We start from the raw sequence: 26021 nt of genomic DNA on the forward strand, positions 1-26021 counted from the left end.
TAAATTTTCAATGTTTGTGGACCAAGTAAGCAGGGAGGAGACATTGAAGGCTCTCAGAGAACTAAAGACAACATACTCAGCAGGAATTGATGGTATGCTGAACAGAATCCTAAAACTCTGTATCCAAAATATAATTGACTCCCTTACTCACTTATGCAACTGTTCCCTAGAGTCAGGCATCTTTCCAGATCAACTAAAAACATCAGAACTCATCCCTATTTTCAAAGCTGGTGACAAAGATGAAGTAATAAACTATTGTCCCATTACATTAACATCCTGTTTCTCAAAATTAATAGAAAAAATTATGTGTAGTAACTTGTTAAAGTTTATAAACAAAAATAGTGTGCTATCTAATACTCAACATGGTTTTAGAAGCAAGAAATCAACGGAGACAGCAATCTATGAATGCATATCTACTGTATTAAAAACTATAGATGAAGAACAAAAAACAACAGATATATTTTTGGACTTAACCAAAGCCTTTAATATGGTAAACCACAAAACCCTATTGAAGAAGCTAGACCACTACGGAATTAGGGGGTTGGCAAATGATTGGATTAGTTCATTTCTCAGTGACCGTAAACAAAAAGTATCCATCAGACATATAGATGATAAAGCACGAATAGTCACAGAATATGTATCATCAGAAAGCCCAATCACTTACGGGGTACCGCAAGGGTCGGTAATAGGACTCCTACTTTTCTTGTTATATATCAATGATTTGGATATACATATTGATTCCCACAAAGTAATACTGTTTGCTGACGACACAACAATACTGGTAAAAGCAGCAAAAAATGAAGATATACAAGAAGAAGTAAACACAGTTACAAAACATCTAAGTAATTGGACAGCAGAAAATCAGTTGATAATAAACTACAACAAAACAGTAGCCTTAAATTTCTATAACCACCAAAACACCACATTGATATATCCAGAAATAAAAATCAATCAACACCTTATTGCAAATGATGAGGCTACAAAATTTCTCAACATCTGGATACAAAGAGACTTAAAATGGTACAAACACATAGAACAAATTAATGCCAAGCTGAGCACGGGCTGTTATCTTCTTAGGGTTCTCAAACGATGCATAAATGAACAGGCACTATTGTGTGCCTATTATGCGTACTTCAATGCCCATCTCAAGTATGGACTCATATTCTGGGGAAATTCCCCAGCAGCTCAAGGGACTTTCAGTATAAAAAAAAAAGCCATTAGGATAATGACAGGGAGTGGTGCTCGACAGTCCTGCAAACCAATATTTAAAGCACTGAATATACTACCTCTACCATGTATGTTTATTGTTGACACACTAATGTATGTAAAAAAGTATATGATTGGAAATGATGATAATACTCTAAAAAACAAAGTTATACATGATTATAATACTCGAATAAAATATAACTTGCATGTACCCCCAGCCAGTACCAGTTTGTATCAGAAAGGTACATGCTATCTGGGTATTAAACTCTATAACAGACTAACAAATAGTATAAAATGCTTACAAAATATTAGTGCTTTTGAAAGTTCTGTCAGAGAATATCTACAGTACCACTGTTTCTACTCAGTAAAGGAATACTTGGACCTGAATAACTGTTAAGAACTAAAGCTACTGTAATTTGTATCATTGTAAGAACTACAACTATTGAAATTGGTAGCATGTTGAAAAATGATTATTTAAATATGTATCATTTTGAACTTAGTAATAAGTCCAATATCATCCTGTACACTATACTACATATGATCAAAGGACTCAATAAATAAATAAATAAATAAATAAATACAATTCTATTCATTACATAATTTCAAATGAGTCAAAGATTTTTCAACCCATACAGTCACATAAGACTTAAAGATAGGCCTATTACTTTTGTACTTAATTACAAAATCTGATGTTGGCAGTACCTAAAACATGTTATGCATTAATTTAGTAATTAAGAATTAATTATGTTATGTAAACAATATTATTCATAAAAGTGTAACATCCAATTTGCTGAAAGAGACCTGGAATTATATTTGTTGCTACATGAAGATGTTTATATTCTGATGCAGTGAGAGCAGTGAAACAGCAAACTCTTGTCTACTTAACTAACTCAAACTATCACTACCAACACCACCGCAACCACCCCTGGCTTCACCACCATTCTGAAGCCCCATAGTCTCAGTGATGTAACCAGTTTAATTATGTTTTAAATTGCCAAAGGAAGATCATATGCTATAATGATACTGTACAACTACTAACATAAGGACCCACACACATTTCTTACCCACCCATTACTTAAAATATTCTGTTAACTACAGAAATATAGGTTTTCCTTTCTTACTATTATTAGTGTTGGAGGAGAATACGAATGAACATTGTTTATTGCCAGTTTCATTCCATAGTAAAGACCTACTGCATAGGTGCAGTAGACAAAAAACCATAATACACCAGCCACCAGACCCTTGAAGCTATGTAGACCAGTAGTTAAAGTCTGGTTCATGTTCAGACTGCAGCCATACCTGTTCACAAAAAAACATTTTAACCTAAGATCAGTAGTGGCTGACAAACAAAAAAAAGGGTAGATTTTGCTTCCTAGTCTAAGTTTCAAATTGGAGTTCTGTGATCTGATCTAAAAGTCTTCCGTAATCTGATCCAAACAATAAGCTCTCATTCATTCATTCTATTAATTCACATGAATTGTTATTAACTCAAAATAAAATCAAAAACATACCTAGTCACTCCTTGGACAAGTTTTCTGACTACTGGAATAAGTAACTCAAGATCCCTGTTAGTTGTATGACAAGTATCAATGTTCACAGTGAAAAATATATTTCTTACAGAATGTAAATAACTTTTCTCCTTTAATAAATGTCAATATGATCATACAGATAGTAAGCTACCAACTGAATGTAATTAACTTTTGTTCTGTAATAAATATCAGTATAACATGAAGATACTAAGCTAGCAACAAGAGACAAAGGAAAACTAGACTGAGTAACAATAAGAAGTTTGTATCTGTTAAATAAGAGCTAATTAAAATAGTAATAATAATTTCTCATGGCTCAATGGCCTAGTGCAAGTCTTTCAATTGGGGACTATTGTTACATAACCTATCACAGTAATCCTACTGGGAAAAGGGACCCTGCACTTCAGTATGAAATCTGAACCATATATTGTTGTTGGTGTATATGCACATCATTGAGAGGTGAAGGCTAGATTAAAGAGAGAGTGAAAAATTTCCATGGTTTGACCAGGCTTTGATCCTGCAACCTCTTGGTTTCTGGGTAAGCACTATACCACTAGACCACAAGGCTCAAAAGTTCATTATTGATATTATTTATAAGAGCTATTTTTCATTCCACATCCCTGGAGTATCCCCTTAATGTTGGGATATATGGAATTTGGCAAATGAATGGTTGAACAGAATGGATGAATGAATGAATAATTTACACATTTAAAATTTTTGGTGATGTCAAACAGATACCATGAGATAATTTTGGCATTAAAAGAAAGTTGATACAGTGGTATTGTGAGGTAAAAAAGGGAACGAAAGAAAGAGTATCCAAAAATTGATCAAACATGCAGAAATAATTAAAATATGTCTCATGATGAGATCTCCAATGGTGAAACAAGGGATTGTTTAGCGAGCTAAGATTCATTACCATTTTGTTTTATAGAAATATACTGCAACAAACATGATACGAGGTGTGTTTATTAAGTAAGTACCATTTTTAAATTAAAAAAAAGACGTGCTAATATATCTCAATAATTTTATTTTTACAAAGCCTGTACCTTAATCTACTTTTCTACATAATTTCTGTCAATATTGAGGCATTTGTCATAGCGACGTACCAGTTTTTTAATACCTTCCTCATAGAAGCCTGCCGCCTGACTTGTTAACTACTGCATCACCACTGTTTTGACTTCGTCATCATCCTGAAGACGCTGACCGCCCAGATGTTCCTTCAAGTGCAGGAACAGATGGTAGTCACTGGGCGAAAGATCGGGGCTGTATGGACGATGATATAGAGTTCCCATCGAAAAGATGTAATGTGATCTTTGGTCTGATTTGCCACATGTGGATGGGCATTGTCTTACAGCAAAACAATGCCCTTACTCAGCTTGCCACATCTTTTGTTCTGAATTGAACGGCGCAGATTGTGCAATGTCTTACAGTAAGCTGCTGCATTGATTGCCTCATTACGAGGCAGAAATTCCACCAGCAATACTCCTTTTCTGTCCAAAAAAACTGGGCACATGATTTTCCGAGCAGAAATTGTTTGTGTCTGTTTTCTCTCACTTTATTGTCCACTTCCTGCACCAAACTTTCATTAACGACCAAAGGACGTCCACTCCGTTGTTCATCATGCACATTTGTGCTTCCATCTTTAAATGCTCTCACCCACTTTCTTACCGTTCCATCACTCATAATGTTTTCTCCATAAACTGCACAGATCTCACGATGAATATCGATCGCTTTTAGGCCTTTAGCTCTAAGAAATCTTATAACAGCCTGTACTTCACAGTCAGCGGGACTCACGATTATCAGAGGCATCTTAAACACTAAGTACACAATGTAGACAAGGAAGAATTAGACTGTAATGGCATCAGTGCGTAGATTAAGGTACAGGCTTTCATGTAAAAATAAAATTATAGAGATATCTTAGTACATTTTTTTTTTAATTTCAAAATGGTACTTACTTAAAAACACACCTCTTATTACCTACTGCAGTGTATTGGTACATAAATGAAGTATCTGATATTCTTTAAGCATTTTGAGGAAATGTGGAGAGAGTTTGAAGTTTTTCAAAACCTGCTTCAGAGGATACTAAGTTGACATAGAAACAACATGGAAAAAATTCTAGTGGGGCTAGTTGGTAATCAATTTCAAATACCTCTCTCTGTTTTATGTTCATATTCTGGTGGGCTTTGGTAGCCAGTAGCTTATGTTACAGTGTTAATGCTGTGGCAACATATGGGCATTATACAAATGTAGATGTGTGTGTTAATTTTTGCTCTGTTTGAATTTACTGTAACCCTATTACAAAGGTTCAATGCAATGAAATCATAAAAGTAGTATTTACTTTCAGATTGTATTCCTTTTTCATTAAAACTGTTGCCATACTCATGCATATCCAATAACAGCAGATTTTCTTTTGATGCCTCTAACTTAATTTTATTTTGTGCTATTAGTTATATCAACTTAAAATATACTTTTATGCAAGTAAATGGAATGGAATATTTTCCCAGTGCCGTGGGAAAATATAATCTTCCCCTGGGTAGTCACAGAGACAGCCTACTTTTTCTAAATTTGTAAATAATTTATCAGTTGCCTTCCCTAAACATTTAGCCATTTGTGTCTGTTACCCCGGAGATATATACAATGAAAGCCATAGACCAAACTGCATTCATGGTTGTTGTTCTACATCTACATATATACTCTGCAAGCCACCGTATGGTGCATGGAGGAGGGTAACCTTTGCCACTACTAGTCGTTTCCTTTCCTGTTCCACTCACAAGTAGAGTGAGGGAAAAACTACTGTCTATGTGCTCCATATGAGCCTTAATTTCCCTTATATTATCTTCATGGTCCTTATGCTAAATGTATGTCTGTGGCAGTAGAATCATTCTGCAGCCAGCTTCAAATGCCAGTTCTCTAAATTTTTTCAGTAGTGTTCCTAAAAAAAAAATGTTGCCTTCCCTCCAGGAATTCCCATTTGAGTTCCCGAAGTATCTTTGTAAAACCTGCGTGTTGTCTGAACCTACCAGTAACAAATCTAGCAGCCCATCTCTGAATTGCCTCAGTGCCTTTCTTTAATCTGACCTGGTATAGATCCCAAAGGCTTGAGCAGCACTCAAAAATAAGTCACACTAGTGTACCATATATGGTCTCCTTTACAGCTGGACCACACTTTCCCAAAATTTTTCCAACAAAGCAAAGATAACCATTCCCTACCACAATCCTCATATGCCCATTCCAATACGACTTGGCAATATTGTGCCCAGATATTTAAACAATGTGACTGTGTCAATTAGGACACTACTAAAAATGCTGTATCTGAACACTATGGGTTTTTTTCCTAATCATCTGCATTAACTTTTATTTTTCTACAGTTAGACTTAGCTGCCATTCATCACAGCAACTAGAAATTTTATCTAAGTCATCTTGTATCCTCCTGCAGCCACTCAACTTTGGCACCTTCCCATACGCGACAGCATCATCTGCAAACAACTGTAGATTGCTGCTCACCCTGACCACATCATTTATGTACATACAAGATAAAAAGGGTCCTATCACACTTCACTTGTGCACTTCTGTCAATACCATTGTCCCTGATGAACACTCACTATCAAGCACAGCTTCTGCATTCTATAACTTAAGAAGTGTTCAAGCCCCTCACATACCTGGGAAACCGTTCCATATGCTAATACCTTACTTAAAAATCTGCAGTGTGGCACCATGTCAAATGCTTTCCAGAAATGTAGAATATGCCTGTTTCCCCTCATCCATAGTCCACAGTAACCATGTGAGAAAAGGGCAAGCTGTTTTTTCATGAACAGTACTTTCAACATAAGCTTCCCAGTCTCAAGAAAACTTATTATATTTGAACTGAGAATGTGTTGAAGGATTGTGCAGCATACCAACATATGGGATATTGGTCTGTAATTTTGTGGATCTGTGGCGGCAGCACCGTCCAACGCACAAAGGGCTGAACTACAGCACTGCCGACACAAGTAGGGGCAGCTGTACCGTTACGCGTAATTTCGGCAACGGTGTGTCGCATGCCGGACTGCACGGGAACAAAGCAGGCGGCCAGTGCGAGCTAGTCGACATGACGCAACACACGTCTCCCAGTTCTTCCGTCACGGACCACGTGCGTCGAGTCAGTGTGACTCCGCCGTAAATGCGTACGCGCAGTCATAAATGCAGTCGCCGTTAAAGTGTCTTTCGCTTCTTCGCGGACGTTACGGCGCCTCCGGTCGCGCCAGGAGCAGAATATTCTGTGACGCAGCCTTTTGTCCCGCTCGGTCCACACGGTCGCGCCACGGCTCGTCAATGGAGTGTATACCCTCCGGGATCGGTGATCGAGCCGTGCCGCCAGTGCCACGCACCTGTATAGACGGACATTAGCGAAGGATGTTAATTGTCATTTATTGTAACGGTAGGAAAATTAAATGTGTCCTGTCCCAAAACCGCTTAGTCGTTTATTGCCACAAAGCCTCTCCCTTGAGCATAATGCGTGGGCGTGGCGATAAAACCGGCTCACTGCACATGAGCGACTGTAAGCGGAGATACAACACATTCCCGCTTCACTGGTGACCCCGACGTGATCTGAGGCTAAAAAACACGTGGTGATGAACGTTCGTCGGTACGAGAGACGTAGAACCGCGAGTAATGAAATCCTAAACTCAGATTGGAATGTATACCACAGAGACAGGCTGGACGGTGAAGGGGGAGGCGTGTTTATAGCGATAAGAAGTGCAATAGTATCGAAGGAAATTGATGGAGATCCGAAATGTGAAATGATTTGGGTGAAGGTCACGGTTAAAGCAGGTTCAGACATGGTAATTGGATGTCTCTATAGGCCTCCTGGCTCAGCAGCTGTTGTGGCTGAGCACCTGAAGGATAATTTGGAAAATATTTCGAGTAGATTTCCCCACCATGTTATAGTTCTGGGTGGAGATTTTAATTTGCCGGATATAGACTGGGAGACTCAGACATTCATAACGGGTGGCAGGGACAAAGAATCCAGTGAAATTTTTTTAAGTGCTTTATCTGAAAACTACCTTGAGCAGTTAAACAGAGAACCGACTCGTGGCGATAACATATTAGACCTTCTGGTGACAAACAGACCCGAACTATTTGAAAAAGTTAACGCAGAACAGGGAATCAGCGATCATAAAGCGGTTACGGCATCGATGATTTCAGCCATAAATAGGAATATTAAAAAGGATAGGAAGATTTTTCTGTTTAGAAAAAGTGACAAAAAGCAGATTTCAGAGTACCTGACGGCTCAACACAAAAGTTTTGTCTCAAGTACAGATAGTGTTGAGGATCAGTGGACAAAGTTCAAAACCATCGTACATAATGTGTTAGATGAGTATGTGCCAAGCAAGATCGTAAGAGATGGAAAAGAGCCACCGTGGTACAACAACTGAGTTAGAAAACTGCTGCGGAAGCAAAGGGAACTTCACAGCAAACATAAACATAGCCAAAGCCTTGCAGACAAACAAAAATTACATGAAGCGAAATGTAGTGTGAGGAGGGCTATGCGAGAGGCATTCAATGAATTCGAAAGTAAAGTTCTATGTACTGACTTGGCAGAAAATCCTAAGAAATTTTGGTCTTATGTCAAAGCGGTAGGTGAATCAAAACAAAATGTCCAGACACTCTGTGACCAAAATGGTACTGAAACAGAGGATGACAGACTAAAGGCCGAAATACTAAATGTCTTTCTCCAAAGTTGTTTCACAGAGGAAGATTGCACTGTAGTTCCTTCTCTAGATTGTCGCACAGATGACAAAATGGTACATATCGAAATAGATGACAGAGGGATAGAGAAACAATTAAAATCGCTCAAAAGAGGAAAGGCCTCTGGACCTGATGGGATACCAGTTCAATTTTACACAGAGTACGCGAAGGAACTTGCCCCCCTTCTTGCAGCGGTGTACCGTAGGTCTCTAGAAGAGCATAGCGTTCCAAAGGATTGGAAAAGGGCATAGGTCATCCCCGTTTTCAAGAAGGGACGTCGAGCAGATGTACAGAACTATAGACCTATATCTCTAACGTTGATCAGTTGTAGAATTTTGGAACACGTATTGTGTTCGAGTATAATGACTTTTCTGGAGACTAGAAATCTACTCTGTAGGAATCAGCATGGGTTTCGAAAAAGACGGTCATGTGAAACCCAGCTCGCGCTATTCGTCCACGAGACTCAGAGGGCCATAGACACGGGTTCACAGGTAGATGCCGTGTTTCTTGACTTCCGCAAGGCGTTCAATACAGTTCCCCACAGTCGTTTAATGAACAAAGTAAGAGCATATGGACTATCAGACCAATTGTGTGATTGGATTGAGGAGTTCCTAGATAACAGGACGCAGCATGTCATTCTCAATGGAGAGAAGTCTTCCGAAGTAAGAGTGATTTCAGGTGTGCCGCAGGGGAGTGTCATAGGACCGTTGCTATTCACAATATACATAAATGACCTTGTGGATGACATCAGAAGTTCACTGAGGCTTTTTGCGGATGATGCTGTGGTGTATCGAGAGGTTGTAACAATGGAAAATTGTACTGAAATGCAGGAGGATCTGCAGCAAATTGACGCATGGTGCAGGGAATGGCAATTGAATCCCAATGTAGACAAGTGTAATATGCTGTGAATACACAGAAAGATAGATCCTTTATCATTTAGCTACAAAATAGCAGGTCAGCGACTGGAAGCAGTTAATACCATAAATTATCTGGGAGTACGCATTAGGAGTGATTTAAAATGGAATGATCATATAATATTGATCGTCGGTAAAGCAGATGCCAGACTGAGATTCATTGGAAGAATCCTAAGGAAATGCAATCCGAAAACAAAGGAAGTAGGTTACAGTACGCTTGTTCGCCCACTGCTTGAATACTGCTCAGCAGTGTGGGATCCGTACCAGATAGGGTTGATAGAAGATATAGAGAAGATCCAATGGAGAGCAGCGCGCTTCGTAACAGGATCATTTAGTAATCGTGAAAGCGTTACGGAGATGATAGATAAACTCCAGTGGAAGACTCTGCAGGAGAGACGCTCAGTAGCTCGGTACGGGCTTTTGTCAAAGTTTCGAGAACATACCTTCACCGAAGAGTCAAGCAGTATATTGCTCCCTCCTACGTATATCTCGCGAAGAGACCATGAGGATAAAATCAGAGAGATTAGAGCCCACACAGAGGCATACCAACAATCCTTCTTTCCACGAACAATACGAGACTGGAATAGAAGGGAGAACCGATAGAGGTACTCAGGGTACCCTCCGCCACACACCGTCAGGTGGCTTGCGGAGTATGGATGTAGATGTAGAGTAGGCTTGCGCGTATACGCCCGGACTGAACAGTGCTCCATAGTAAAATTTTTTTAACTAATTTTTTTGTATTGTTTTTGTGTGCGTATGTTTTGATCACGGACTGCTTAGTGTTTTTTTTTTTTTTTTTTCCGTGTGTTTCCCTTGACGTGTTATTTTCGCTGTGTACTTTCCTCTTGTATGAGGATTCGACTCTGAACTAAGATGGCGACACTAGAGGAGTTGCAAAAGACCGTCGAAGAACTGCTCGCACGTAACACGAGGCTAGAGAGTGAGCTACAGGCACGGATTACACGCGTGGACGCCGCGCAGCCACAGACAGCTCAGGACAATGTTGACGCGCAAATCCCCGCCACACCGACGCCTCCTATGACCGCCGGAATGCCGACAAGCGCTGGACGGGCATTGATCAGGCTGCCTCCCTTTTGGCCGCACGACCCTGTAATATGGTTCAGCCAGGTTGAGGCAGTATTTATGAGCAACCACGTGACCTGCGACCTGGCGAAATTTGGGCACGTAGTGAGCCAGCTGGACCAGAACTATGCGGCCGAAGTGTGGGATATAATCACTGCCCCGCCGACGCAGTCAAGCTACAAACGGCTCAAGGAAGAGCTGATCCGCCGGATTTCATCGTCAGAGGAACAGCGAGTGCACCAACTGCTGCGGCAAGAGGAATGTGGCAATCGGAGGCCCTCGCAGTTCCTGCACCACTTGCGGAGCCTCGCGCAGTCCGATATGGTGCCATATTTGCTGTTACGCACTATCGGGGTGCACAGCCTCCCAGCTCAGGTGCAGGCAGTGATAGCCGCACAGGCGGAGATGCAGCTGGACGCTGTCGCTAAATTGGCCGACAGGGTGCACGACGCGCTGACAACGGCACCTAGCACCGCGGCTGCGGCAGGTTACGACTCCGTCCCCCCACTTCCGTGGCGGCAAGCGCCTCCCGCACCCGGATGCCGACCTGCACCAGCTAGTGCAAAACTTGACCGCACAGGTGACAGCTCTCTCGACGCAAGTCGACCGGTTGGCGCGCTCGCAGGAAGAGGGCAGCACGCACCGCAGCGGCAGCAGACCGGGCGACAGGCGGCGTGGCTCGTGCAACCGGCAACGCAGCAACAGCCGCTCCAACGGTACCCTGCCGACGTCACAGCACGCACAAAGCGGCTACTGCTGGTACCACACCCACTTCGGCAAAGAAGCAACCAGGTGCCACGCTCCTTGCTCGCACCCAAATGCCAGCTGCGACCGAACCTAGGCGCACCCAGGTGCAATATGATATCAAAGCGTCTGCTTGTTGTGGAACAGGGGGGCAGGCGTGAGTTACCTCGTCGACACGGGTTCGGACCTCTTGATATTCCACCGTTCTATGTTACGAGACCGCAGGTGGGCCGAGGCACTCTGCCTTACAGCGGCGAACAATTCCGCTATTAAAACTTACGGCACACACAGCCGCAATATAGATCTAGGCCTACGGTGCACGTTCTCGTGGACTTTTACCGTGGCAGACGTCAAGGAGCCGATCCTGGATGCAGACTTTCTCGGCCACTACGGGCTGCTAGCCGACATCGCAAATGGCCAGCTCATCGACGCCACAACGAATTTAAAGATAGTGGGACAGCGCTGGCAGGCTGCATACTACAACGTTAAACCCGCGAAGTGCTCCGGACCATACGCTGACATTCTTGAACAATTCCCCGACCTCACCCGCCCAGCTGGTGCACCGAGAGACATCAAACATTCGATGGTGCACCACATAATAACCACACCTGGACCCCCCACATCGTGTTGCCCACGCCGACTCGCGCCGGACAGACTCGCAGCAGCACAGGCAGAGTTCGAGGCCATGATGCGGCAAGGCATCGTGCGACCATTGAGCAGCCCATGGTCATCGGCGTTGCATTTAGTGCCCAAAAAAGACAATTCGTGGCTCCCGTTTGGGGACTATCGCGTCCTTAATTCGCGAACGGTGCCGGACCGATACCCAGTCCCACACCTTCAAGACTTCAGCTACGCCTTGGTGGGCTGCGCGGTGTTCAGCAAGATTGACTGCGCAAAGGCGTACACCCAAATTCCAGTGGCGCCCGAAGACATCGAAAAAACAGCCATCGTAACGCCCTTTGGGCTTTTCAAAAGCCTGTTTATGACTTTCGGTCTTCGGAATGCTGCCCAGACTTGGCAGCGGTTCCTGGACGGTGTCTTGCGAGGCTTGCCATTTTGCTTCACGTACCTCGACGACATCCTGGTGTATTCCAAGTCGCCCGAACTCCACTGCCGCCACTTAACGACCGTCTTTCAGTGCCTGAGTGAAGCCGACATTGTTATTAACCCTGCTAAGTGCGAGTTCGGTGTGACGGAAATCGAGTTCCTCGGCCATTTAATTGCGCCCACCGGATCGACACTGCTACTGGAGAAAGTGAAGGCAATACTGAACATGCAGCGTCCACAGACGCACAAAGAATTACGACGTTACCTCGGCATGTTGAACTTTTACCGTCGACACCTGCCCAATGCCGCAGCCGTGCAAGAGCCGCTGACTAAGGCGTTACAAGGTCCTACTTCAAAAGGAAAGACCCTCGTGAATTGGACAGACGCAATGGAGCATAGCTTCACGGACTCAAAAAGGAATCTCATGGAAGCGACGCTGCTCGCGCACCCGGTACATGATGCGGACTTAGCTGTAGTCGTGGACGCCAGCCAGGCCGCCATCGGCGTGGCGTTACAACAGCGCGTCGGCGGGAGTTGGCAGCCTCTCGGTTTTTTCTCTAAAAAGCTTTCCGATTCGCAATGTGCTTGGAGCGCTTATGACCGAGAGTTGCTTGTGGTGTACGTGGCGGTGAAATACTTCCGACCGTCCATAGAAGCCCGACAATTCGTCATTTTCACTGACCACAAACCCATTACACACGCGTTCGAGAATAACCACACTAAGTGTTCACCGCGCCAACTCCAGCAGTTAGAGTACATGTCGCAATTCACGACTGACATTTGACACATTTTGGGGATAGACAATATCGTCGCCGATTGTTTGTCCCGAGCGTGTGCCGTTACTACACCCCCTGTGAACATTGAGGAGGTGGACCAAGTACAGGAGAGTGACAAAGAACTGCACCGCTTCCGTCACGACACTTCCAGCGGCCTGCAACTGGAGCTGGTACCTGTCCCCGGCTCTGCACTGAAGATTTGGTGTGACACCTCAACCGGCACGCACCGACCGTTCCTCCCGGAGAAATTCCGGCTCAGTGCCTTCGACCGTGTCCACGGACTGTCACACCCCGGCACCAACACTACTGTGACGCTCGCGGCTGTGCGTTTCGTCTGGCCCGATCTTCGGAAGGACTGTCGCGAATGGGCGTGCACTTGCACCGCATGTCAGCGCGCTAAAGTCGGGAGGCACACCCACACACCCGTGGGCACCTTCCCGGACGCGACACGCCGATTTGCACACGTTCAAGTGGACCTCGTCAGCCCGCTTCCTCTCTCACAAGGCAAGCGGTACCTCCTAACTATGGTGGACCACTGCACTCGCTGGCCGGAAGCAACGCCCCTCGCGGATGTCACAGCCGAGACCGTCGCCACCGCATTCGTCGACACCTGGGTGGCATGCTTCGGATGTCCCAGTCACGTGACAACTGATCATGGCCGCCAGTTTGACTATGCATTGTTCACGCACGTCGCCAGACTGTGTGGCACCCGGTTACACAGGACAACCAGCTACCATCCGGCGTCGAATGGCATGGTCGAACGGTTCCACAGGACTCTCAAAGCCGCTCTAACCTGCCACGACACCTCATGGCCAGAGGCGCTTCCACTGGTGCTGCTCGGCCTGCGAGTCATGCCGAAGGAGGAGGTCGCCGCGTCAACTACTGACCTCGTTTACGGGCAATCTCTGACAATACCGGGCGATTTTGTCGAGATGTAAGACTCCCACGTGACGCCGTGGCACCCACTCTGGCAGAACGTCTACGCAGTGACATGGCTGGCCTCCGAGCGCACGCACCGATGCGGCACGGCACCGGGAAGATATTCGTCCATGCCGACCTGACCTGCAGTGCTGCACGCACGTCATGTTGCGTACCGACGCAGTACGGCCACCTCTCTGACCGCCCTACAGTGGACCACACCGCATGATCGCCCGAGGAGACAAAACGCTGGTCATCGAGTGCAACGGAAAGCCGTCGACAGTGTCAGTCGACCACGTCAAACCAGCCTACGTCTTGCCCGCTGCATCAGCCACGCATTTCTTCGACCCGGCAGAAGATCTCATCACGGACGACACTCCCTCTGCCAGCGGTCAGACAGAACCCGCACCCGGAGCTGCCGGTGACGCACAGCTGCAGCCTGCTGTCATCGCGCCGCCACGTGCGCCTCCCACCACCACGCCCAGGCAGCTGATACAGCCGCCCGGACCGCGCCCAACACAGGCGCACCGGTCGCCCCCACCACAGCCGCCAGTGGACTATGTCATGTGCGCCGGCTGCCGCATCCGATTCAAACGGCCGTGCTGCGTCGCCAGCGCGCCACGACACCCAAACCGGTAATCACGCGCCCGAGCCGCCGAACGCCGTCATAATTCGGCGCCCACGAGCCGCCATCCGATGTAGAGACCCGACCTCCAGCTGCAAGTGCCTTCGGCCGGTAACTCCAGTCGAGCCCCCGACACCGTCTCCTGTGTTCGTCACAGATCCTGAACCCGCGTTCGCGTCGTTTGCCTCTGCCGCATCGGGCATTGAGGCCGGATCGGCATCCGCGCCAGCTTACCGCATTCGCTTCGCCGTCGAGCTCCGGACATCGCGCTCCACACCGCCCGGCTTGTCCGTAGCAGCTCCCGGACCCGCGTTCAAGTTCCGACGGTACCGCACTCGCGCAAGCACCTTCAAGACGTCACCACCAATGACCTGCAATGCGCGCCTTCATGCGCATCGCTACGGACAGTCGCAGCCAGTGCCTGCTGCCGCTGTCACTAGCCGCCAGTACGAGGACACGCCCACCGCACGCTCGCTGGTCCGGCGCGCTGACGTCACGGGCCGCCGCCCTTCCGACGCCGACCGACCCCCACCAAAGCTGCCGCACTGCCATCACACAGCGCGCGAACTTTAAACACATGCGCGCCACCGAACAATCGCCACGTTTTCGCAGCTACGGAGCTCCGCTCTCCAAGGGGGGATCTGTGTGGTGGCAGCACCGTCCATCGCACGAAGGGCTGAACTACGGCACTGCCGACACAAGTAGGGGCAGCTGTACGGTTACGCGGAATTTTGATAACGGTGCGTCGCACACCGGACCACACGGGAACAAAGCAGGCGGCCAGTGCGAGCTAGTCGACACTACGCGACACACGTCTCCCAGTTCTTCCGCCGCGGACCACGTGCTTCGAGTCAACGTGACTCCGCCATAAATGCGTACGCGCGGTCGTAAACGCAGTCGCCGTTAAAGTGTCTTTCGCTTCTTCGCGGACGTTACGGCACCTCCGGTCGCGCCAGGAGCAGAACATTCTGTGACTCGGCCTTTTGTCCCGCTCGGTCCATGCGGTCGCGCCACGGCTCGTCACTGGAGTGTATACCCTCCGGGATCGGTGATCGAGCCGTGCCGTCAGTGTCACGCACCTGTATAGACGGATATTAGTGAAGGATGTTAATTGTCATTTATTGTAACGGTAGGAAAAATAAATGTGTCCTGTCCCAAAACCACTCTAGTCATTTATTGCCACAAAGCCTCTACCTTGAGCATAGTGCGTGGGTGCGGCGATAAAGCCGGTTCACTGCACATGAGCGACTGTAAGCGGAGATACAACACGTTCCCGCTTCAGATCCGTTCTTTTATCCTTCTTATATACCGCTGTCACCTGCAGTTTTCTCCAGTCACTTGGGACTTTGCTCTTGGTGAGAGATTTGTGATAAATGCAAACTAATAAGGAGCCAGTGCCACAGAGCACTTTTTGTGAAACTGAAGTAGGATTCTATCCAGACCTGGTGACTTACCTGTTTACAACTCTTTCTGTTGCCACGGATGCTTATTATTATGTCTTCCATGTCGGTCAAGTGATGGTACGTTTGTACAATTCTCCTGTATGGGTGATTTCTTAAACACAAAATTTAAAAATTTGAATTTCATTTCACTATCTCCAACTGCCACAACAGACTGGTCAACAAGTGACTGGACAGAAGCTTCGGACAGCTTCACAATTTTACATAGGACCAAAATTTTCTCAGGTTCTCGGACTGATCTTGTTGTATGCTTCATTCATAGATTTTTTTCACAGATACATGAATCTCCTAAGCTTTGCCTGTCATTACTTGCTTCCTCAGCATTTTCCAAATTTCATTGTTAAACTCAGTGTCTAGGCGAAATGTTAATAACACCTATTTGCTCTTTCTCTGGACCTGTTATACATGACCAGATAACTTCACTGTCACAGTCAAGTCCAGCGTCAATAAAGATAATATTTTTGTCAAATGCAATGAACATTCCTCCTCCTGTGGCATCTAACCTGTATTTCCAATATACATTCCATGACTCGCTAAATAACTCAGAGCTCTGTAATTCAGTTTTTAGCCAGCTCTCAGTTCCAAGAATAATGTGAGCCTGAGAACTCTCCTGGAAGGCTGCAAAGTCGGAAACTTTTTTACAAATACTTTGTCATTTTACCGAGAAAATTTTTACAGTCGAAGTGTCATTATTCTGAATATGGTCTGACATCCCTTTCTTTTTATTGGCTGGCAAGTGTTCATCAGTGTACCGCAAACTACCGCCTAGCCTAAAAAAAAAACATGTGCACTCCACAAATTCTCTGTTACCTGAGTAGCTGCTTTCTTTGTGTAGTGCACTCCTGATCTAGCAAGGAGAGTCTTGCAAATCCCCACCAGATAACACAGGTCTAGAAATCTGGAGCCAAGACTGTCACAGAGTCAATAAAGCCTTTGGTTGAGACCCTCCACTAAGTTCCAAACTAATGGACCCCAGTCAATCTTAGTAACAGTGCTACAAATTGTGAGCTCTGCTTCACTCCATGTGTGCAGCCCTCACCACCTCTGTCAGCTGCCTATATGAGCTAAGGATGGCCTCAGAACCCATGCAATAGCCATTGCTGGTGCCAACGTGAACCACAACTTGCAGATGGCTGCAACCCACACGCTTTATAGCTGCAGGCAAGGCTGCTTCCACATCTCAGATAGGCCCCTTGGCAGACATACCAAGTGCACATCAGCTTTCTTACCAGTCCTGAGTGCTATCTACCTAAGGGGCCTAATGTTGGACCTCCCCATAACTAGCAAATACTGCCCATGTGCACCTGCTCAGACACTGCTGTAGGAATGGTCACCTGTCCACTCACCCTGACGTGAGGGCAAATCTATTACACTTGGAGGTGTCTTGGCAACAGAGCCCATGGGCAAAACAGCAACACCTGGGGTGTCCCATGCAGCACGCCAGATTCTCTGCCATCACTACACCCCAAGGCAACTGATCATAGCCAAAAGTGCATTCAGATTTTCACAAACTGCAACCAGCTCTGCTGTGTCTGCACACAGCATGATCACAACCTAACCACCCTAGGAAGACTAACTGAAGAAGTAAATTATAAAATTAGACAGAAAAATAGATACACAACTTGCTACCCTTCTATAATTTAAGAAATGTGCTACTTGTAAAACACAGGACAGGCTAAACATATAATTTGTCACTCTGGAGATGAAATAAAGCTAAGAATCTAATGCTTTATTGACATATATGTCATTAGAGGCTGAGCTTTTGGAATATGGTGTACAAAATCACCTATAGCCTTCTCAAAAGAAACATCCTCTCATTTGTCTTAAGTGAATTAGGCAAATCATGCTAAACGTAAATTAAGATGGACAGAAAGAACTTTGTATCATATTTTTCTTGCATATAAGTCTTGTATGGTACTTCAAGCATGGCACCATCTTGCTTGATGCTTTGTTGAGATCTCAAGTCTGTCATAAACATTGCCACAAGCCACATCTGTATTCTGAGAAGGGGACTAAAGAGTTTCATCTAGCATAGAATTGGTTCAGATTTTCTGCAATTCAATAATTTTCTTAGCCACTTTTAGTATGAATATAAGAGATTATGTTTTTTATTTATTTATGGAATGTAATATTCCTTGGATCCATACTTCAATAAGCTCATCCTGGATATTAAGCATATCAAATTTATGATTATATACATCTAAAAACAAAGATGATGTAACTTACCAAACGAAAGCATTGGTATGTTGATAGAGACACAAACAAACACAAACACACACACAAAATTCAAGCTTTCGCAACCCACGGTTGCTTCATCAGGAAGCTTCCCTCTTTCCTGATGAAGCAACCATGGGTTGCTAAAGCTTGAATTTTGTGTGTGTGTTTGTGTTTGTTTGTGTCTCTGTCAACATACCAATGCTTTGAATGTTTCCCTCTATTATATTCATATTATGATTATATACAGTTATATGTACATTATATAACATCTAAGTATAAACATACATACAACAAAGATAATATTATAAATACAATTTTTAAATATAGACTGACTAACCATACTGCAAAAGGGAAACACATAGATCATCTTGTAAACAAAATTTGTTTATTGTATTTTTCCAGTCTTGGCTCACATAAATGGTATCATCATCTTTAGAAAGTTGTGCTCACAATGTAGGTTACTCTTTTAGCTTGTTAATTTATACCTCGATGAGTTACTATGTGACAAAATAAAATTCAAATGATGATTTTCTAAAAGTAAAATCAGTCATGATACCATTTGTGTGCATCAAGGTTACAAGAATTTTACAAACAATAAATGACTATTACCTTCATATTTAAATGGTGTCATTTCAGAAAAAGTTTGACAGGCTCAGTTGTTGAGAAGCTACTTGGCAGTCAGTTTTGGCACACTGTGTTGACATTGTAGCCCATAGTGAACATAAGGTATTCCCCAATGTAACAATGAAAATAGTCAATTATTGACAATATAATGTAAATGGCTAGATAAAAAATCTACTCACCAAGCAGCAGCAGGGAAACACACACACAAAGGGGATTAACTTTTATAAGCTTTTGGAACCAGTGGTTCCTTCTTCTGGCAGAGGAGTTGAAGGGGAAAGAAGAGGGGTGAAGGAAAAGGACTCGAGAGGTTTAGGGAAAGGCATACATTTTGGAAAAGTCACCCAGAACCCAGGGTCAGGGGAGACTTACCAGACGGGGTGAGAAGGAAAGATTCTGTCTTTTCTGGACTGTAGCCCTTTCCCTTCAACTCTTCTTCGATAAGAAGGAACCAATGGCTCCAAAAGCTTGTAAATGTTAAACTCCTTTGAGTGTAAGTTCCCCTGCCATTGCTTAATGAGTAAGATTTTTGTCTGTCCATTTACATTACATTATCAATAATTGATTTATTTTGTTGTTACATTTACATTATAAGGTATTCCTTGATGTACTGACGCATCAGGAGGATGGTGCTTCCATTTATACATACCTATTACACTATTACTTTATTTTTCTGTGATCCTTGTTTCAGTGTTCCATGTTCTGAATGTGCCAGACTCCTCCAAGCCTGTCCAAGGCATTTTATACACGATCCAATCCCATCAGCGATGTCTGGAATCCACAGGGTGTGTCAGCAGTTGATTTCCTTCTGGCCTGAATTTAGCTTCATGGTGCTCTTTCATTGACTTTAAAGCAGTATCCCATGACTTGGTTAAATTATACCGATCGTCTTTGTTGTTGCTATTTTCTTCCTACCTAATTTCAATTGTCTTTCTAACAATACTGCCTTCGAACCTCAGTTCTGTGCCACAATTTTTGTATCATCACTATCCATGGAATGGTCAAGTTCTAAACTATATTCAGCTACTGTGACTTGCTCGGTTGTACCAGATGTGTGACATTTGTACTTCTGGCATCTGATATTCATTCTTTTAGGTTTTTGGTTGATATATGGCACACCACACTGACACAAAATACTGTAAATTTCTGACTTCCTTAAGCCTAAATAATCTTTAATGCTTCAGAATTAATTGTCTGTCTTGTTCTGTGGACATGCGATCACACCTTATGCAATAGTTATTAAGGTTCCCGCTGATTTTTAAAGAGATGCTTATGTGTAGAGGAGGTATGGACAATTCTGCATACAGAATCTCAGCAGTAACCCTATGAACAGTGAAAAAAAGACAGTAGCACAACTTAGTGCCTTGTTCAGATGCTAGCTCCACCAAGGCTCTATGCATTACCGAACATGCCTAATGAAGAGACCCCAAGACACCCTACATTGAGCACAGTACAGACCTCAACTTACCAACTTACTGAATTCTTCAATTGGTAAGCCTAGTAATGGGAAAGAAATGGTCACTACATAACCATCTTACAGGATTTCACCAAATGTCTCAAATAACTATGGATCACAGATACTAACATTACAGTCAGTTTCGATGTAGAATCATTATTAATTAGAATCCAGTTAAATGATTCATTATAAATTATTGGTAAAAGGTCTAATTCTGTCATGACAGTCATGTTCAAGCACATATTAACCTCAATGAACTTATGTACAGAGGCCATTATTATGAATGAACTGAAGGTGAAGCCATGAGTAGTTAACTTTCCCAGGCAGTGGCTAACTTGTTCATTACCCACATATAAATCCACCTGTTTCTTCTGGTATGTGGGTACAACATTTGTCATATACATCAACAGGCCCTTGCAGACCATGCAGTACTGACTGACCACCGTATCATACTCTGCCAATTATGCCATTGGATGTGGCATGGAGGAGTTCAGGGGCAACACACTGCTCTCCCAGCTGTTATCAGTTTTTGTAACCTAGACCACCTAATACTTGATCAAGTAGCTCATCAATTGACAACACAAGGCCAAGAGCACCCAGTTCCAGTCTTCTACCAAGGAAAAATTCCCAGCAATATTGGGAATTGAACCTGGGTCCTCGATAAGGCAGTCAGCCACACTGACCACTCAGCAAAAGAGGTGGACACATTTGTTATGTGGGCACTTATAGAAAAGCCTAATGACTTCCTACAACACCTCAAACTTGCACCACCACCAGATCAGGTTTACAGTGGGGCTGGAGAAGTATGGATACCTGCCAATCCTAGATGTCTTATTGTGAATCTGAAGTCAAATGGTTCAGTTAGCCACAGTGTATAACAGAAGCCTGCACATACCTCCTGGCACAGAGCTGTCATCAATTAGCACAGAAGGATGCTGTCACACAATGACATTTGTCTGTAAAGAACAAAGACAATAAGAGCCTCACTTCTGAATTAAAATATCTACAAACTGTTTTCTATACGAACAGATACTCTACTTGTCAGACAGAATAAGTGCTGCAGCATGGAGTCACCAAAAAGGAAGCTGAAGGGGAAAAGCCAAAGGCAATGGCAGACCTCCCCTATGCAGGAGCTGAATGTTTCTTTTTATGCACAAATAAATTTAAGCCCCAAAACTAAAATAACTGATGTAAGCCTACATAAGAAATTCTGTACTTTTGTATTAATTCCATGTATTGTCTTTAAATTGTCTTATAATGTAAAATTGTAATTCTTCACAAAATAAGATGGAAGAGTCCATTGTGCAGTTAGCATAATGGACTCTTCCATCTTCTTTTGCACCCTTTTAAAATTTTAACTACCACTTTCACCAGGTGACAGTATATTTGACATGAATGGTGGGGAGTTAGCAAGCATTTAGTTAACTTTGATGGACTTTTGTTTTTACTAATGTTTGTTTATTGTATATAGCTATATGCATTTTTCTGTGAACACCATTCATGGTGCAGATAACACTGTAGTAAAGCAGTATTAAGAGCCATTTATGTGGCTTGCTGTAAGTGTAATTTTGTAAGACCATGAGATGAACTGATTGTGCTAAGCGAGACACAGACCTGATACATGTGGTTTTTGAGGCATGTTTAATTTTGAAAAAGTGAATTTTGGGTTTTGCCAAGAACAAAGCATAAGTGATTCCCTTTTTTTGGGAATCACTTATGCTTTGTTCTCTGCTATCATTTTCCATTTGCCATGAATAGGAATTTCACCTGCACTGGGCAACATGGAACAGTTGTGGTCCTGTATATGTGCTCACAATGATCTTGCATATATGAGCCACTCAATAGGAATGTTAAACCAGACCACTGGAGTAAATTCTATGGTAGCACGATATTTCTATGCAGGCAGGGTTTCAATATAAACAAGTTTTGTATGCATATATTTCATAAACAGTTAGGTATTTTGAATATTGATTTCTGGTATTCAGGTAGCAGGGACTCACTTGTAAATAAGATGTAATCTTGCAAATGTGACTGTTTACATGTGATGCAAATAGTGCCACAAGGATAGGTGGACAATAAAGTGCACTATTAAGCAAACATGGGACATGCAAGGTAGTGCAAAATGTGGACTTTGAAGTGTTTATAAAACTTATCATCAGACGAAAGAGATGATGGACAATGGCCAGGTTCAAACTCAACATTTGTGGACTGTGTGTAGCAGCCGAATGGAGATGAACTGATGTCTTCTGCATCTTCTTGTTGCCTAATCCAATGAGTGATACACTTCTACATACACACAAAGCATTATAGTGAAGTGCAGCATAGTGACACACAACTTTTAAGGCACAAACTATTACTAATTTTGCTAAAGACAGAGTGTTGGGACGATGTATTATTGACAACACATAAACAGTGCAATTACACATGATGTGACTCTACAGTGTGACGAATAAACTTTGTTAACAGAGGTGTTCAATAAATGTCTGCTTAGAAACATGCTTATAACCACATGAAATTGTTGAAACATTTTATTCAAACCAGGAACCATTTTAAAACAGTGTGACAAACTTCAGTTGTGTGAATTGTTAATGCTCTAGTGAATAAACAGTGACAATTTACATTCATGCTAGAGGGACAGTTACCACACATCACAACACATGTGCTAATCAGAACCTTTTTCCTTGGACACTACAGTGTGTAGTGATATATAAAGGACTGATTCCGCCATGTGTTATGTATTTCATGAATGGAAGAAGCGTTGTGTGGATTGGCACCACATGCATCCATGCAGCAACCTAGCTCAAATCACGTGTGTGGAGGGTACCTGCCTTCATCACCTCAGGAGGCTGGTAGCCTCACCACATTGCCACTTTACGCTGAGCCAATATATTTGACCAGCAGCCTTTTAACTAACAGACTGAATTTTTTGATTAAACATGGACAAATGCATGCCAAGAGCATAGTAAAGAATACATTCTGTACGTCTTCTCATTTGTAAAAGATGTTTACAGACAAAGTGACACTTATGGAACTTTTATGACTTGTACAATAATATGTGGAACTTTTAATGAGATGATTGATCAGTTGGAATTAAAAATTAAAGACAATTTTCATAAACATGAACATTAACAAAACTGTAATTAAAAAGTGAAGTTTCTATGTAAAAGTTTCGCTGCTACCTGACTTCTACATTCAGTTGAATTCTACTTTTTATTTTCTAACTATGTTATAAAACTATCATTCAGTGGGACAATGAAATGTTTCTTTTTATGTGTAAATAAATTTGAGCCCCAAAACTAAAATGATTTATGTAAACCTATGTATGAAATGCTGTATTTTTGTATTAATTCCATGTATTGCCTTTAAATTGTTTTATAATGTAAAATTGTAATTAATTCTTAAATGTGAGAGAGCAGTTGTATTTTTTGATTGGCAAATAATGCCTCAGACACAGTACAAGCGGCATCAATAATCAAATTTTGTGATGTCAGCTGCACTGGAAAGGAGCACAGTGAAGTCTCTCAAACATTTTTCCATCCAAGAGAGTTCCAGAACAGGAGGAGACTGAGGAAAAGTGACAGTAAAGTTGCCTTCAGTTGTCTACTTGTATATAAACATGAGCAGGGTCTGGCTCACTCTCTCCAGAGGCCTGTTCTCTATTTATGTCTCCGCTCTTATTGATCTCTCTCTCTCTTAATGATCACTCTCTCAAATCATATTGTAACAGGCAGTTGTACTTGAAAGATATTTTCAAGATGTGGAAAGTATTTATCTATATAACAGTATCATCAGTATATGAATAATTGTTATCGTTTACCAATGTTTCATTTCAGCAACATTAACCTTGTCTGCCAACTTTTCTATGTTTCAGCTAGGAGAATTGCAAGACTGCCAACATATCATTTACTGGCTACTGCCGAACATAATTGATGTTCAAATTTATAGCAGCCATTCGTGCATCCCTGAGATCTGTCAAGCCAATCTGTAAACACAGTTTCCTAGCAGCACTTCTGTGCATAACACGTAATATTAATGATCGGCATACAGCAACAAAAAATGTGTGTGGTCAGTCCACTCCATGGTATCGAAGCAGGTTAAACCAAATCTTTAACTATTAATTTTCTGTCTCTCTTAGTGGTAAACTTATGTGTGCCATGTGATAGTTTAAACTTATCATTTATTTTTATTTGGCTGCTTCTTCTAATTAACAGCACTCCAGTTAATTTCCTCTTATCAAAATTTATTTTTCAATTACCACTAAAGATTGCCATACAAAATAGAGAAAACTTTCCTTTTTGGAAACAATAAGTCATAGTGATGTTTTCCAAAACATCAGGATCATTAATAAATTCGGCATCAAGTGTGGGGAAGGCCAACAGTATAAGACAAGTAGCCAACTCAGTGGCACTAAAGATGATTTAGGTGTATGCAAGCCAGGAATTTTACAGCATACCATGGCAGTGTGGTATGTCATATACCAGCCAAACAACTAGAAAAGTGTGGATGCAATACTGGGCGTGCTACTGCCATGCACGTCTGATGGAATTAAGTGAGTCAACTGTCATTGGACACTACCTAGAACTTAACTTCTCTATGCAATACAGTACTACAAAAATTCTGGCATAGACAGTGAGATTCTACAGCAGTATTATTAGAGAAGCAACTGAGATAAAGTTGGAAGAAAATCTTATCAACATAGATGCTTGCTACAATTTGAGTAAGGCACAGGATCCCCCCTTAAAATCAATAAAACAGCACCACAAAACCCATTTCAGGACAAAAACAGGGAAATCAAACACAGACACACTACTTAATTGTCAGTCACATCTGGAACATGGACAAGCAAAGAGCACTTTGGTGCAAACAGAATACAGAACACCAGTACCATGGAAATGAGAAAGAAGGGCATAAGAAACATGTATTAAAGGAAGAGCCATCCCTCCAACATTTCAAGACATCAGGGAGCACCTGATGTTGAGAATGAGATACATTGTCAAAATATTGTGGCAAGAAGAGACAACAGTCCTTCAATATGCCTGCAATACATCATGCAAATAAAAGTAACCTTATCCAAATAACACTTGAATAACATTTGACAGTCATGAAACTGTTTATGAAGTAACCTAGTTAGTACAATCTCATGCACAAATACCTCAACAGAGTAGAAAGAGTGATCCAACAGAAATGGACATATTGTAGCTTTCAAAAGAACTTCTTTGCACCTTCAGTTTTTAAGCTCTGGGGAAAGTTCAAATGGTTCAAATGGTTCTGAGCACTATGGGACTCAACTTCTGAGGTCATCAGTCCCCTAGAACTCAGAACTACTTAGACCTAACTAACCTAAGGACATCACACACATCCATGCCCAAGGCAGGATTCAAACCTGCAATCGTAGCGGTCGCGCGGTTCCAGACTGACACGCCTAGAACTGCTCGGCCACCCCGGCCGGCTGAGGAAAGTAAATTGAAACTTTAAGCATCAGCATACTTGCACCACTGTACATGAATACAATGTTTTTTATTCATAGTTTGTGTACCATTCTCATGTCTGCTGACATGCAAGTAGAATATTGAGTTTCTTTCACAGGTAACAGTAGTAAGTATTCCTGGCAGCCTAAATAATTTGCAGTAGGAGGTTCTGGGATTATATCTGCAAATGATGCTGATCATTCTTTCATGAGAAATGAAGATTTTTTTATGTA

At 42.9% G+C, this 26021-nt stretch overlaps 1 protein-coding gene across 1 annotated transcript in view; it reads right to left on the reverse strand.

Moving 5' to 3' along the window:
• Positions 1–1791: 1791 nt before the first annotated feature.
• LOC126474357 (multidrug resistance protein 2-like) overlaps positions 1792–26021 on the reverse strand; it is a 202212-nt gene continuing 177982 nt past the window's right edge. Inside the window, exons 7-8 of the mRNA XM_050101824.1 lie at positions 2328–2505; positions 1792–1908 (exon numbers count right to left, since the gene is read on the reverse strand). Coding sequence (XP_049957781.1) covers positions 1792–1908; positions 2328–2505 — 295 coding nt within the window. The remainder of the gene's footprint in view (positions 1909–2327; positions 2506–26021) is intronic.

This window comes from Schistocerca serialis, chromosome 4 (assembly GCF_023864345.2).
Source record: "Schistocerca serialis cubense isolate TAMUIC-IGC-003099 chromosome 4, iqSchSeri2.2, whole genome shotgun sequence".
NCBI classification, from domain to species: Eukaryota; Metazoa; Arthropoda; class Insecta; order Orthoptera; family Acrididae; genus Schistocerca; species Schistocerca serialis.